The sequence below is a fragment of the Amblyomma maculatum genome, chromosome 9 (assembly GCF_055883805.1).
Source record: "Amblyomma maculatum isolate TAMU_Amacu chromosome 9, ASM5588380v1, whole genome shotgun sequence".
Classification (NCBI taxonomy): Eukaryota; Metazoa; Arthropoda; class Arachnida; order Ixodida; family Ixodidae; genus Amblyomma; species Amblyomma maculatum.
In genome coordinates, this window is record NC_139352.1 from 438,578 (window position 1) to 455,087 (window position 16,510).

General features: G+C 47.5%; 1 protein-coding gene across 1 annotated transcript in view; it reads right to left on the reverse strand.

Annotated features, from left to right (window-relative positions):
• Positions 1 to 15,417, reverse strand: part of LOC146178070 (epithelial sodium channel subunit beta-like) — a 49,968-nt gene extending 34,551 nt beyond the window's left edge. The window contains exons 1-2 of the mRNA XM_084579694.1: positions 15,283 to 15,417; positions 7,190 to 7,299 (exon numbers count right to left, since the gene is read on the reverse strand). Of these exons, the coding sequence (XP_084435820.1) occupies positions 7,190 to 7,299; positions 15,283 to 15,417 (245 nt within the window). The remainder of the gene's footprint in view (positions 1 to 7,189; positions 7,300 to 15,282) is intronic.
• Positions 15,418 to 16,510: the final 1,093 nt, after the last annotated feature.

A 16,510-nucleotide genomic window follows, 5' to 3' on the forward strand; every position in this document is an offset into this window, starting at 1 on the left:
GTGGGCACCTTACATCGTTTTCATGGCTGTTATTTACATATGTGAAATGCGTTATCTGGCTGCAATGGAACTGCAATGACAAGCAAAAATTATTTATACAAGATATGCGGTTGCATGTGTTACGCATAGAGTGCACTATGTAGTTAAAGAAACCATAACATTGGTCAATTCATAAAAGCGACCAGCAAGGGAAACAATATCGTAATAAAAAAGGATAACGCTCTGAGAGGCCGACAAGCGGGGTTGACATGTGATCAACCGCTTTTCAAGCTAGTAAAGCCAAACAAAATTCTTGCTGAGGAATGCCTGAGCAATACAAAAGAAAGGAGATAAACAGTAACGAAGGGTTATTAGGTACCCATTAATAAAATTAAATGCTCACCAACGTTTTATAAGAGAAGCTATAAAACTGAATAGGCGATATCAGACAAATGCAATATGGGTTTGAAAAAAGAGCGCTCAATGGCATTTCACAAATGCAGAGGCTGTTAGTGGAGAGTGCAATTGGAAGCTTTACGCCTATGGGCCAGTGCTTAAGTAAGGATATTACGAAACAACCACTTTATAACACTTAACAATAGAGACTCTCAAGCATTGAAGTCACGCAATGCTCACTTAACACTCGCTGAAAGGTGTGAAATGCAGGCTAAAGAGACAAGGGAAGTATTATACCCTTTTTGAACTCTTTTGGACGTAGAACCAAGAACGACGCATTACAGCCAACCCGAAATACACTAACGTATTGATGTTTGACAAATAAACAGCACACAGGGGATGACACCGTTGCAGAGAAAATGTGTTTTATACGAAGCTTGTGTGCGCCTATTCGGTAGGTGTCTGAGCTAGCCCAAGATAGTGCGAAATTCAAATACTAGTTCTGAGATGTAAAGAAGGGCCAGATGACGCCTGTTTGTCATTTGTCCCTGGTTTTCTTCCCAAAGTGAGTGTCTCTGTAAATGCTGTGTTTTATTTTTTTAGAAAGGTAGTTTTCTGGGGGAGGTGAGTCATGCATACTCCCTACGGGGATGCGGTAGTAACATACGCAGAGTGCCTTGTGATACCACGGTGTCATCCAACTGTAAGTGTGATCTTTGTTAGTCTTTGCGACGCTTTCGCATTAGCAGAAGTGTAGCACTGCCAGCGGCAGAAAATATAGAAGTATCGGCGGCGTCATGGAATGAAAAAAGCGCACTCAGTGAGCAAAGTTGTGTGTTGTGTTGTGTTTTATGGCACATAGGCGACTCAGGCCATCATGCGCCAAGAGCAAGGTTTCAAATTAAACAGTTAGAGATTTTACAGTTGATTTAAAAGCTTTGCTTCTTTAAGGAATGAAAAAACGTGGGAAATATCAATGAGTGACTTATTAGTAAGCTTGGGTGCAGTGGGGTGTGTTATTTATAAATTTGTGGGAAGTTTTTCTGCCTTTGTTGTTCAAGTTTTGTACATGTAATTAAAATGTGGTTAGTGGTGACAACTTCTCCGCAGAGTTCGCATGTAGGCACATCTCGTTTCGTGAGCATGAAGTTGTGTGTTAAATGAGTGTGACCAATTCTGAGGCGACATAAAACTACTTCGATGAAAAGCTCTTGGTGATTACATGATTTCCATTCCTCTATCCCTGGCTTCACTAAGTGTAATTTGTTGCTTACTTCCTTATTCCATGAATCCTGCCATTTCTCTTTCAGTTTTCGTTGTATGAATTTTAAAAGACCTGTATGCGGTATGCTTACTTTTTTATGTTAGCGTTCCGAGCGGCTGCTGCACATACATCAGCTCGCTCACTACCACTGATCTCTACATGACTGGGCACAGCAGATCTTCACTTTACGTCCTTGTGTTGTTACTGTTCTTATGCAATGTGGTATTTTTCCTATCAAGGGTTGAGTTGCATTTCTATAGTGTAGTGCTGGGATTAAGCTTAATGTGTCAGTGTAGATTATGCTCTTTTCAAATTTGCTCTTTAATATTTTTTTCCACAGCTAGCAAGACTGCGTAACTTTCGGCAGTAAACATTGATGCACACTGGGGTAACCTGACTGTTTTTTCGTGTTTGTCTTAAGCTACACCACTACCGACATAGAAAGCTGTTTTAGATCCGTCTGTATAGAATGTTTTATAGTTTTCATGCTTTTCATCCAAGGCCAGGAACTCTTGTATTATGTGTTCAGGTGGAGTCTGCTTTTTACGAAATTGTGTTAGTGTAGGGTCACATACAGAAGGCAAACTGTACCAAGGGGGTAGTGGTTCCGGGCAGCAGGCAATATTTGGAAGTGCATTAAATATATTCATTTCTTGGCATTTCTGTTCGTTACGGAGGATTAGTGGCTTTAATGCATGGGGCTTGTTGTTAAACAATGTTCTAGATAGGCATTTTGTGACAACCGGGTAGCACAGATGTTTTGGTAGGGATCTAATTTTTAGCACGTAAGTACACATAAGCATTGTCCTTCTGTCTTCGAGGGGTGTTTCATTGGTTTCGACATGGAGGCTATTTATAGGAGATGTTCTGTACGCACCTTTCGAGAGTCGCAGGCCAAAGTTTTGCACTGGGTCAAGAAGTTTAAGGTAGGATGGTCTTGCTGACCAGTACACCGCGCACCCGTAATCTAAGGAAGAGCGTACTACAGAGTGATAGATGCGCATACGGCAGGTTCTGTCGGAGCCCCAGTGCTTTCAAGACAGCACTTTGAGTATGTTTAAAGCTTGAGAAGCCTTATTCTTTAGATTATTTATGCGTTGGTAGGAATGTCAGTTTCCTGTCAAAGGTTACTCCCAGAAATTCGCACTCATTCTTTAAAGGTAATATGGTGTCATTTAGGGGTAAGGTTTGTTCAGTTTGTAAGCCTAGTTTGAGCGAGAATAAAACTGCCACTATTTTTTGTGGAGAAAACTGAAATCCATTTTGTTCTGCCCATGATGCAAGCCTATTTATAGTCAACTGCAGTTGCCTTTCACATGATGATATATTAGAGGATATGTATGCTATCTGCAGGTCATCCACATAAACTGAATACATTACACATTTTGGTATTATTTTGCTTATAGAGTTCATTTTCACAATAAAAAGAGTTGTACTTAGGATGCACTCTTGAGGTATTCCATTCTCTTGGACAAAGCTTCCTAAGAACGTTGAGCCTAGTCGCACATGGAATAAACGGTTCGACAGGAAGTGTTTTAGGCAGTTTAACATCCTGCCTCGGATGCCCAAATCTGCTAAGTCACGGAGTATACCGAACCTCCAGGCTGTGCCATATGCCTTTTCCATATCAAAAAAGACAGCAAGGCAGTGTTGTTTGTGTATAAATCCCTAATGGAATCGTCCACCCTGAGCAAGTTAAAATCATAAACACTAAGACTAAGAGAACTCAGAAAAATGCAAAACCGCAAGCTTGATGGTACCCGGCAGTCCCTACATCATCTCTAAAAGGGGATACTCATCCCATCTGTCCGTTGAATAACGATCATGTAGTCCGCATTTGCAGCAATCTGCAGCAGATGAGGCAAGCTTGTCGTACAAGCCAGATTAAGTATCGCGTCAGCCTCACACAGGAGCAGTATTGAGTGTAGAGATCGAATGGCGGGATCAGGGGCCTTCGTATTTTAAAACGAGCTAGCCTTAAAGTTAATTCGCTTAAGCCGTGCTGCAATGCGGTATTGAGAAACAATGTACACTGATAAAATCTGTATGTAGACTCATATGGTAGACTTCACAAACAGTAAAGAATTAGTACGTGCTACAACAATTCCACACAGTGAATTGAGATGCATATATGAGATCAAGGCCAGTCTTTCTGATTGTCTTCATCTTCATTACTAGAAAAGAGATAAGTGGTAGTGCGTTCTTGTTGATCATATTGGGCGTGAGGACACACCGTGGCGCCACCTTTCGGAAGCGCCCGCATGACGAAGTAAGTGCAATAACGCACGTTGAACGGCTGCTGTAGGATGCTTTTCTGGGCAGTTCAGTTGCACGTTAGCATTAGGTTCATTTATTTATTTAATATACACCTGGGTCGGAGCCTGTATAAGCTTATTTTGAGGTATGAGACCCGGTCATTCGGCAAAAAAGCGCTTCACCGAGTCAGAGTTGTCGAAGTTGGCGAACTTTACTGTTACGACGACGCGCACCGGCTGCAGCATTTCTGCTGTTATGCAACAAAAAAAAAAAAAAAGAAAACTGAAGCTATCACACCACCAGCCAGATGTAAGGCGCACGGGTAATGGGATTCCTGTGCAAGAGCACAGGACTGCCAGGAGTCTGACAGATGTTGAGCGCCTTCGCATAGCGCCGTCGGAAGCGGCACCGTTCGCCTGCTCCCTTGAACGTAGTAGAGCAAACAAGTTTGGCTATGATGATGACATGAATTAATTTTTTAGCAAGTGTCAAGACGCGTGTTCCACGCAGCGAATTCTTGCGCACAGGCTACCGTCATTGGCACTCTTGATTAGAGCGGATATTTGTTTTTCCCGCGCACAGTAGGTTTTTTTTTTTTTTATGCATATCTCGATCAGCACATCACAACATGTGTGCAATGCTCTATCTTTTGTTTATTCATGGACTCTGTCATTTGAAATTACTAAAGTACTGGAAACGCTGCCTGAGACAACTCACCATGCATACTGCTGCCCAAGACGGCAGAATCTTCTAATTCATTTCAGTGAAACTTCCCTGTCAACGCGTTCATTTAGAATAATTTGAGCCCTTCTGGCCTTCGCACGACCCCTCTTTTCTTTATAAGGGTGTCTGCTCCATGAAGAAGCGAGCATCTTTTCCATCCTTCCAGCAGTAGTATCCTATTCTTCGCCAGTGATAAGCGCAAATTAAAACGAGCGCGCCGATTCTTCTGCCGCTCACCAAGCATTTAGCGCAAACTCTATGAACAAAATTTCACTCGCTGAAATGTATGCAGCGCGCATCATGAGAATGATCGCTCACTGACTTGCCCATTCAAATTTTAATTACGGAAGGAGAATTCTGTTAGCTTATGTTTCGGGTAGCAATCGGAGCTTGCGCCGGGTTCCCTCGCTTACTTCCGGGTACAGAGCAGTAAAGGACCGTGACAACCGCTTAAATAAACTTCAGCAGCCTCAGTGACGATGCAAGATCAAAACGTGCAAGGTTGGCACTCTATATCAACCCAAACGACAAACATAAACGCGACTATTAGCTTTTAAAACGCACAAATTCAATTGAGCGTCTGCTTCAGGAGCAGTAAGAGGAGTCACGTGATCCTACTTTCTCCCCTAGGCCGACACTAGCGCCGTTCGCTCCAGTGGTGGCGCACGCGCCCATACTCAAACCCAGACAGGTCGATTCCGAATAGCAAATCTACTGTAATCAAAGAGCTTGAAATTTGTCCCGAACTAGTCTCAGCTGCCAAAACCGAGAATATCAGAATCCCGGTGTCCCAAGGCGCCGTCATTGTAAAGACAGCCTTCATTAAAAGGTGCGTTCTAAAGCATGAAGGGCATTTGTACGAGTAGCTTTGATTATTCAGACACAACTGCAGCATAGAACGCCAGACAGCAGAGTCCGTTCTTCGGTAATAATAATAATAATAATAATAATAATAATAATAATAATAATAATAATAATAATAATAATAATAATAATAATAATAATAATAATAATAATAATAATAATAATAATAATTGGTTCACAGGAAAGGAAAAGCGCAGTATCTCTCACACTTGTTTCTGTGGACGCCTGAACTGCGCTGTTAGGGTAGGGAGGAAGGTAGTTAAAGAGAGAAAGAGGAGCCGTAGTGAAGGGCTACGGAGTAATTTCGAACACCTGGGGATCTTCAACGTGGTGGTGGTAAGAACATTTATTACCTATACAAGGGCCTGGAGGTATGTTCGGATCGTGCGCTGACGTCGCACAGCACACGGACGCCTCTTCGTTTAGCCTCCATCGAAACGCAGCCGCCGCGGTCGGGTTCGAATCCGGGTACTATGGGTATATCTTCTGTGATCGCGGGTTTTCCGCCCTGCAGTTGTGTCTGATGTACGCTCTCCGTTGTCTTATTTACCATACGCCTCCATGTTGCCGAACTGCATGTCGATGAATGCCATTGGAAAAAACGTGTAATTTGCGTTAGAGTTCAACAGCCGGTCACGTAACTCAAAGCAAATTGCATCTTCACCTGTGTGCCGTGTCGTGGGACAAAAGCCGTGATAATTTATAACGCGTTTCAAAGCTCCATTACATGCCTATTTAATTACAACAGTGACAGCTATATGCATCACAGTAAATTAGTAAATAAAATATTCTTAATCGTTTGTGCATTGGTACCCAATGACGTCCTTATGCGTGGATGACGACCGGGGAATTCCAGTGTCGGGAAAGGGGGGAGTTCAGAAAAACGCGATTTGAAGACGATCGCTTCGGGATTACATGCTTGCATTAAGCTGTTCTGGCCCGTTTTTTTTTTCTTTATTTATTTTTTTGCTAAGGCGCTGCAATGCATGCATTATCTAGCTAAAGAAAGCTGAAAGATTCATCCATCCTGCATCGGCATATATGCTGCGGACTAAGCAACCGTTACACCAGCGAAACTTTCTACGTCTGTTTGGGCGGAATGAAGGGGGGGAACCTTCAAATAATGCTAGAGTGCACGGCTGACCGTAAACGCTGACTTTGTATGAAAGCAAATATAATCACCGCAGCGTTTCGCGGGCAGCCCTAAATCCTATTTCACTTTAGAATTATTTATCCAAATCCTACTCAACCACTTCAATAGTCTGGGACGAGACCTACATGACCCACCTCAATGATTAGGTGCACGAAAAGCCGAAAATCGAGCATATCGAAGCTCATCCATCGCTGCAGGCACAACGGACACCTTATTCGCCGTTTTCCAATCACACGTTTAACGCAAAACAGGACGCGGGAGACACTGCTGACAGGTCACCAGAAAGGGGCCGCATACATGCCTTTGATACATGGGGCTGTTGGGCGTGCCCGATAGAGTCCAAAATTACAAACCCGCCAGATTAGCAGTGGGAGGGGCTTCTGTTCAGCTCCGACCCGCAAGATCAGCTAGTGCTGGTCGAGCGGGCCGAAGAGGCAGCAAGAACCAATGGGATCGTGTACCTAGGAGCACCACTTGCAGCTCACAACCCCAACCCCTGAACCCCTTCCCATTTTGCGGAATAAAGTTTTATGCTACTACTACTGCTTCCTCACCTGTTGTTGTTGCAGACGGTGACGCCAGGAAAATCGAGGTCGTCCGTGCGTTCGGTTTCCACTTCAATGATGGTGGGAAACTTCCAGAAGATGTCCAGGAAAATGAATACCTGGAGGAAACAAACAGCGAGAAAGCAGCTTTACATTGATCGACACTGCCGCTGCTTAATATATTGGCATTATTCAGCAAGATGACACGTTCTTGAAGGTGGTCAGGAAGGCCTTTAACTGTCCGCTCACTGCGAGTTCATGAGAGACAGTTCACTTGGCAAGGGTGCGCTGAGCACTTTCTATAATAGGGTAGTTTCAAGGCCCCGACGCAGTGGTGCAGTGGTTAAGACACCCGACTACTGTGCCTTAGTACCCGGGCTCAATCCCGACAGCTGCCGGCTGCGTTTCAATGCAGGCCAAACGAAGAGGCGTCCGTGTGCTGTGCGATGTCAGTGTTGTCGTTGTTGTGGCCGTAGGAAGAATGAAAAGAAAATGCACGGGCCTGCTACTGGCTCTGTAGCTGAGCCACCTCCGCTGCTTCGTGCGGACAGAAGAGAAAATAGAGAAGAAAGAAAAAGAAGAGGGAGAGAAAGACGCGCGCCGCAACAATAGCCGTCGTCCACCACCTAAGCGATGGCGGGTGCAATGACGGCCTACAACAGATAAAAATTCGATGGCTGGCTAGCCCCGCCGCAATCGGTGTTGACCTGCCGTTCCAGCCTCATAGGGCCAGGAACTTCCACCCTTCACCACCTCCTCGTATGTCAGTGCACGTAAAAGATCCCTAAGTGGTCAAAATTACTCCGGAGCCCACCCCCCCCCCCCCCCCAACGGCACCCCTTTATCTCTTTCGGCTTTCACTCCTACCTTTCTCTCTTCCCTCTATGGCTTGTATCAGGTGTCCACAAAACAAGTGTGACAGGTACTGTGTCTTCTCTTTCCTGTGAACCAATTATTATTAATAATTACTATTAGTTTCAAGCGAAACGCACAAAAGTTCGCACTCGACTCTTGTTGATTTCTTCCTGAAAATTAATTAAACTTGACTGCGTCGAGACTAACTTCACGGACAAAAAATTCTCGAACACGTGCTTGCTATTTATGTTATCCGGCCACCCACAGATCGCTTGGATTGATTGAGTGATTGAAAACTTTATTAACGCGAAAGCGTTACTTCGCCATGTTCACAGATTTCTGTCCGCAGACCGTGTGCGCAGACTGGTACCGCACACCACGTCCGCAAAATCGTGTCCGCAGCAGTTGCGGGTAATTGAGAAGTGGTAGAGGTTAATCAGTGGTGTCAATCGATAGAGGCTGATGTAATATTGCAGCAGAAAAAATAATTAAGCCAATGAGTTCATTAGATAATTAGTTACAGGCGAATATATAAAACTTCTCCGCAGCAGTAATTGAGAAGTGGTAGAGGTTAATGTGTGGTGTAAATCAATAGATTGTGACGTACGTTGTGTCCGAAATAATAATGCCGCGAAACCTTCAAAACAGTATCTGTTGTTTTTTAGCAGCCGCCGGCATACAGGCTTATCACTCTGATTCTGGACCGCGTATCAGTTCCGTAATCTTTGTTTGTTACTGCTCGATGTCGCGAGTCACACCTTTATCAGTTTTGTTGTAGCGCAAGACGCACCGAGATCTGTCTCGAAGGTTCCGGCCACTCGCTTGTCTTTCCACAATGTTCCAGCCCGTGCTGGTAGCTGTTTGCGACGTTATCTAGATTCTTCTGTGCAGCCTTTAAATTGAGCGTTGCCGAGTGTGACGAGCATTCTTTGTTCGACGATCGACGAGCACGTTTGTTTCTATCGCCGCCGCCGAGTTGCTTAGTTCTTTTGCGGGCGCAAGTCAGCCCAAATAAAGAGTTTCTTTAGTGCATCCTTCAAGCGAAGACCCAAGCCGTGTTCCTATCGCCCTGGAAGACCAGCCTACAGGTCACCGAGCCAGCCGCCGACTTCAAGGCCTACAACCCGAACACGGCCTGCTGCTTGACCCCATTCGATCTCGGAAGGCATCGACGATGACAATGGCCCAGCCTACAGCACCGGTTATTTTCTTTCAACCCCGGGAGCCCCCCTGCTTCCATGGACTACCGGATGAAGATGCGGGAAATTGGATGGACCTTTTCGACCGTGTGGCAGAATTCAATGGCTGGAACGACGCCACGAAACTCAGGCAAGTCTACTTCGTTCTTCAAGGACATGCCCGAGTTTGGTTCGAAAATCATGAGGCAGCTATGAAGGATTGGGACATTTTTAAGGAAGCGTTTTTGACTGCCTTTTCAAGCGTCGTCCGAAAAGAAAGAGCCCAGGACCTCCTTCAGTCAAGACTTCAACTTCCTAACGAGCCTTTGCTGGCGTACGTTGAAGAGATGAAGCGCCTCTTTCGCCGCGCTAACCCTAACATGACTGAAGGTGAGAAAGTCAAATTTTTAATGCGAGGCGTCAAAGAATCGCTTTTTGCAAATCTTGTCCGAAATCCGCCAACAACAGTGGCGGAATTTGAAACGGAAGCGTCTGCCATCGAGAAGACGTTGTACACCCGGATGCGCCACTACGAGCGGCCACTTCAGCCGGACTACTCAAGTCACTACCCCAGCGCATCTGCAAGTGGAGAGAACCTTCGTAACCTCATCCGGGAGATCGTGCGAGAAGAGCTCCGCCGAATGCAGCCATCATCGCAACAACCCCAGGTGGCGACGCTCGCGGATGTCGTCCGTGAAGAAGTCCAGCAGGCGCTGCGCGTTCCTGAAGCGACGGCTGTGACTGTTCCAGCACAAGAGGCAACAGGGATGAACTACGCTGGGGCATTACGTCGCCCTCCGCCCCGACGTGATGACTTTCCGAGCCCTCGCCGCTACCGGCCTGTTCCTGAAAACCGCCCCTTGGCTCCCGCCCGCCAAGCCTACCAACGACCAACAAGCCCCAGGAAGTGCGACGCATGGAGGACAGCGAACAACCGGCCATTATGCTTCCACTGCGGTGAGGCCGGCCACATTCTGCGGCACTGCCCGTATCGACGAATCGGTCTCCGCGGATTTGCAGTCGACGCTCCACGACCACGCTCAGGTGAACGACCGCAAGAAATCGACAACTATCTGCGTAGCGGTGAGATTGCGCCACCAAGCCGTCGATTCAGGTCTCCATCGCCGTACAGGGCCCGCTTTGCGTCGCCAAGACGTAACTATGATGATAGTGTGCGCGGAAGGTCCCCAAGCCCCCGTAGGGGAAACTAAAGGCAGCAACCTGTGGAGGTAAGGTTGCTCAACGGCGAAAAGAAGAAGATCCTCCGCCGCCGACGACCACTAACGACGACGCAACCATTTCATCGCCGCTCCACACGACGACATCGCCGACAACACGATTAGAGTGCAAGCAGACACCGCCGCCCAGCGAAGTAACAACGGTATGCCCCGGCCATGACCTGAAGAAACGACGAAGCCGAGATCGGACACTAAGGCCCTCGTGCAATGCGAGGACGCGAACAAGTGACCTTGAAGTTGATATCGACGGTCGCAGAGTCACTGCCCTTGTAGACACCGTCTAAAGAAAGTTACAACCGCTTGGGATGGCCCGCTGATTCGCACCGCAGGCGGCAACCTGATTACTCCATCGGGACGATGTTCTGCAAGAATAACCGTAAATGGGCGTACTTACCCCAACAGCTTCGTGGTCTTGCAGCAGTGGTCCCGCGACGTGATTTTAGGCATGGACTTCTTAAATGAACATAGGGCTATCATCGACCTGCGATCCAAGCTCATCAAGCTCTCTGCAGACAAAGCCATTCATGCTACGACGACGTCGATGCAACACATCCCTCTAAACGTCCTCGATGAAGAATTGACCGTCCTGCCCCGATCAAGCATCGCAGTCTGCGTAGGTAGCGCAAACATCGAAACCGCTGAAGGCATCGTCGAAGGAAATATCCAGTTGCTCTTAGAACGAGGTGTCGGCATCGCAAGAGGCATCACGAAATTACGGAGAGGTCAAGCTCAGGTTCTGGTAACAAACTTCACCGAAGAATACCGGCATCTCAACAAGGGCACGACGATCGCTTTTCTCGACGAATTAGTGGACCTCAAAGAAGTATTCGCCCTCCAGGACCAAACGCTGGAAGACGCACCGGACCTATTCCGTCAGCCCACATTTGACATCAACCCGGCATTGACCCACAACAGAAAAGACCAGATTTTCAGTCTGCTTCGAAGCTACGGGGAGTGCTTCTCATCGTCATCGAAGGTACGACAAACACCACTGGCCAAGCACCGCATAATAACGGACGAACACACCCGACCTCTGCGCCAAAGCCCTTATCGTGTATCGCCGCGAGAACGCCAGGCCATTCGCGATCAAGTTGAGGAAATGCTGCGTGATGATGTAATCCAGCCATCGAACAGCCCCTGGGCGGCACCAGTCGTTTTGGTGAAGAAGAAAGATGGCACACTTCGCTTCTGCGTTGATTACCGCCGCTTGAATAGCATAACGAAGAAGGATGTCTACCCGCTTCCTCGCATCGACGACACTCTCGACCGGCTCTGCAATGCAAGGTACTTCTCATCGACGGACCTAAAAAGCGGATATTGGCAAATTGAGGTCGACGAAAGAGATCGCGAGAAGACCGCATTCATCACACCGGACGGACTTTTTGAGTTCAAGGCGATGCCATTTGGCCTCTGCTCCGCACCAGCCACATTTCAACGAGTAATGGACACAGTCCTGGCAGGCTTGAAGTGGCAAATTTGTTTGGTATATTTGGACGACCTTGTTGTCTTCTCGTCAAACTTTGAAGACCACCTAAAACGACTACAGACAGTGCTGGAAGCCATCAAGTCATCGGGACTAACGCTAAAAGCAGAGAAGTGTCACTTCGCCTACGAAGAACTCCGGTTCCTAGGTCACATCGTTAGCAAGGACGGTATTCGCCCAGACCCGGAGAAAACAGCTGCAATCGCACAATTCCCACAGCCTGCGGAGAAGAAAGCTGTGCGCCGATTCCTTGGGCTGTGCGCTTATTATCGACGATTTGTCAGAAACTTTTCGCGGATCGCCGAACCGTTGACGCAGCTTACAAAGGCTGACGTACCTTTTAAATGGGAAGCGCCGCAAGAAGAAGCCTTCGACGAACTTAAGCGCCGCCTGCAATGCCCTCCTGTACTTGGCCACTTTGATGAAAACGCCGAGACCGAAATTCACACCGACGCGAGCAGTGTGGGCCTAGGAGCCGTTCTTGTCCAGAAGAGTGCCGGACAGGAGAAAGTAATCGCCTACGCTAGCAGATCCCTCACAAAAGCCGAAGTCAATTACTCGACGACCGAGAAGGAGTGCCTTGCAATCATCTGGGCCACTTCTAAGTTTCGCCCATACCTATACGGCCGACCATTCAAGGTGGTAAGCGACCATCACGCGCTCTGCTGGCTGGCTAATTTGAAAGATCCTTCCGGCCGCCTTGCCAGATGGAGCCTACGACTTCAAGAATTTGACATCACTGTAGTCTATAAGTCGGGCCGGAAGCATTCCGACGCAGACTGCTTATCCCGCGCTCCGGTCGATGCTCCCCCGAAGGACGATGACGACGACGCCTTTTTGGGACCGGTAAGCGCCAGCAGTTTCGCAGAACAACAGCGATCAGACGCTGAGCTGAAAGCGCTAGCCGATTACTTGGAAGGAAAGACCGCTTTCCCTCCTGGTGTGTTCAGGCGACATTTATCATCCTTCACGTTAAACAATGGCCTCCTCGTGAAGAAGAACTTCGCACCTAACAAGACCGCGCAGCTTCTCGTAGTGCCTAAAACCCTTCGGCAAGAAATTCTGCAGGCGTTGCACGATGAGCCCACAGCAGGCCACCTCGGATTTGCGCGCACATTGCGTCGAATCCAGGAGAAGTATTACTGGCCGCGACTGCCTGCCGAAGTTGCCCACTACGTGAAGACGTGTCGTGAGTGCCAACGACGCAAGACGCCGCCGAACAGACCAGCAGGACTACTAAACCCTATTCCGCCCCCAATCGTGCCCTTTCAACAAATTGGGATGGATCTCCTCGGCCCCTTTCCATCTTCGTCTATGGGTAACAAGTGGATCATCGTGGCCACTGACTACCTTACCCGTTACGCCGAAGCAAGAGCACTACCAAATGGTACCGCGGCAGAAGTCGCCAAATTTTTTGTCGAACAAATTCTCTTGCGACACGGCGCCCCAGAAGTGCTAATCACGGACAGGGGAACGGCGTTTACGGCAGAGTTGACGCAAGCCATCCTGGAATACAGTCACACAAGCCATCGACGAACAACTGCGTACCATCCCCAGACCAATGGCCTTACGGAGCGCTTGAACAAAACGATCGCGGACATGATCGCTATGTACGTCGACGCTGAACACAAGACCTGGGACGCCATCTTGCCGTACGTGATCTTCGCGTATAACACGGCAGTCCATGAGACGACCAGAGCGACCCCGTTTAAGCTTGTGTACGGCAGGGAGCCCACGACGACGCTCGACGCAATGCTGCCGCACGTAACCAGCGAAGACAACCTTGACGTCGCCGCCTACCTGCAGCGTGCAGAGGAAGCCCGACGACTCGCACGGCTGCGTATTAAAGACCAACAGCGCACCGACAGCCGACGATACAATTTACGACGACGCCACGCAGAGTACAATCCAGGAGGCCAAGTGTGGGTTTGGACACCAATTCGCCGTCGCGGATTAAGTGAAAAGTTATTGCGTCGATACTTTGGGCCATACAAAATCCTTCGCCGCGTCGGACCACTGGACTATGAAGTCATTCCCGACGGAACATCAGCATCACAACGGCGACGCGCACGCCCAGAAATTGTACATGTTGTACACTGAAGCCATATTACGCGCGTTAAAGAATCTGTGGTGTTTAAACTTTGCAGTGTTTATGTTTAAGTTCCTTTGTTTTGAACATCGAGGCGATGTTTTTTTTAGGGGGGAGTAATGCCGCGAAACCTTCAAAACAGTATCTGTTGTTTTTTAGCAGCCGCCGGCATACAGGCTTATCACTCTGATTCTGGACCGCGTATCAGTTCCGTAATCTTTGTTTGTTACTGCTCGATGTCGCGAGTCACACCTTTATCAGTTTTGTTGTAGCGCAAGACGCACCGAGATCTGTCTCGAAGGTTCCGGCCACTCGCTTGTCTTTCCACAATGTTCCAGCCCGTGCTGGTAGCTGTTTGCGACGTTATCTAGATTCTTCTGTGCAGCCTTTAAATTGAGCGTTGCCGAGTGTGACGAGCATTCTTTGTTCGACGATCGACGAGCACGTTTGTTTCTATCGCCGCCGCCGAGTTGCTTAGTTCTTTTGCGGGCGCAAGTCAGCCCAAATAAAGAGTTTCTTTAGTGCAATCATCGACCCTTCATTTGTGTCGTCGCCCTCGTCACCACTACGTGACAATAATTAGGCCAATAAGGTAATTGGGTAATTAATTAGAGGTAAAACACGCAAAATCGTGTCCGCAGCAGCTGTAATTGAGAAACTGTAGAGATTAATTAGTGGTGTCAATCGATAGAGAGTGATGTAATGTGGTGTGTGAAAAAATAACTTGGCCAATATGTTAATTAGGTAAATAATTAGAGGCAAAAACGGAAACGTAAAGGCGAAAATGGTCTCATTAGCGAATGGCTTGGAGCCACGTTTGAATGTATCAAATACTAAAATAGTTAATTTGGTCCACTTTTGGTCTACTGTGTACCTAAAGATCGCTTGGAAGAGGACGCTGACAACGCTGTTATTTGGACGGGCGAGAGCGCATATAATCTACCCACCTTGTTTGAAGAATACTTTACGTCAAAACTAATTATAACAGAGATTACAAGTGTAAAAAAGTCTGCGTTTGCTCCAAAGTGTTTTCATCAATGCTGTGGGCGCTGGATAAAAGTTATATGCAAGGAGGAGATCGGGAGGGAAAAATATTGTCCCTATCGTCTCAGCGTAAATAACATATGCGAAAAATGCCCCTACCTGCGCTGCAGAAAGAGCTGATACCATTTCCATAAGAGATATGTTGCAATAGAGCGCCCCATCAATCACCTATAACTTTGAAGCACTGCCAGATGTGTGCCTGAGGCGATGCACACCTGTGAGAGACATCCGAGTACGCAGAGCACCACCACGGTGATCCAGAGCACGCGGCCCATGAGCTTGCGCTGCCTGCCGGCCATCTCGATTAGCTGCCGGGCCCGGGCCGAGGCTGACTCACGGGCGCTGGGCATCGAGGGCCGCCTGGGAGGTGGTACCTGCAGCGTCGCGTTGCCGTCGTCGCCCATCCTGCGTGCAGACAGTCGTAGAGCGCAGGTTGCTTTCGCCCCCTTTTTAATGAAGGCGACAAAACAATGTCGACTCATTTTCTCACTGTTCACTCGCTCACCTTCTCAAATATTTACTATAAGCCTCACATACTCATTAACTCGCTCCCTCACTCACTCAGCCAGTCCATCACACACATTTTCTTATTTACTCAACCAATTTTCCAGCTCACTCACTGGGTATCTGGTACCTCCCTTCCTCATCATCTCTCACTCAATGTTTGCTCTAGCTCACTCCATCACTCATTCAGTCCCAGTCATTCAATAAATCATTGATCAATCAGTTTACCTATTTATGTCTCCCAGGCTCCAGGATACGAAGCGTTGTATGATCATGGAGGATGAGGGGGGCGGGAGGGGGGGGGGATTAAATAAGTAGTGCAATGTATTGAGAAATGCATGCTCTGCTTTAATTTCCAAATGCAGGCTTAAAAGAAGACACAAACCTTGCCTTTCTAAAGTCAAGCAGCGCACATATTTCTCAAGAGATGTTCTAATTAGCCCAACCTAAAGTCCTTCTTAAGTGCAATGTCAAGAGCATGACTGGCATATATTTATACTGCTCGTAGTACCGATGATCAATGAATTTTCATTCTAGCTCACTCATTCACTTATTTACTCCAGCTCACAGATTTCTACCCACTCTCTTTCGTCCTCAATCACTCACTAACTCAGGACATCATCGGAGTCTCTTCACGTCTATGAGAGGTAAATCGCTGCGTATCACTTACCCCCCCCCCCCCTCATTTCAGCCTTTCGATGTGCCTGGCGTACATCTCTGACTTGAACCACGCATCGTACCCGCAACGGCAGGCGGCTTCCAAGGCTGACAGCTGGACAGGCTTTTCCTCAGCATGAGCAACATGGCGGTCTTTTTTATTTGCTTAACCCCTTACTGCATGAATTTTCTTTTTCTGCCCCGAAAATTAGTATTAATGGCACAAATTTCTATATCAAGCTTTGTTTTCAGAAAAACTATGCAGTTGCAATATTTTTTCAC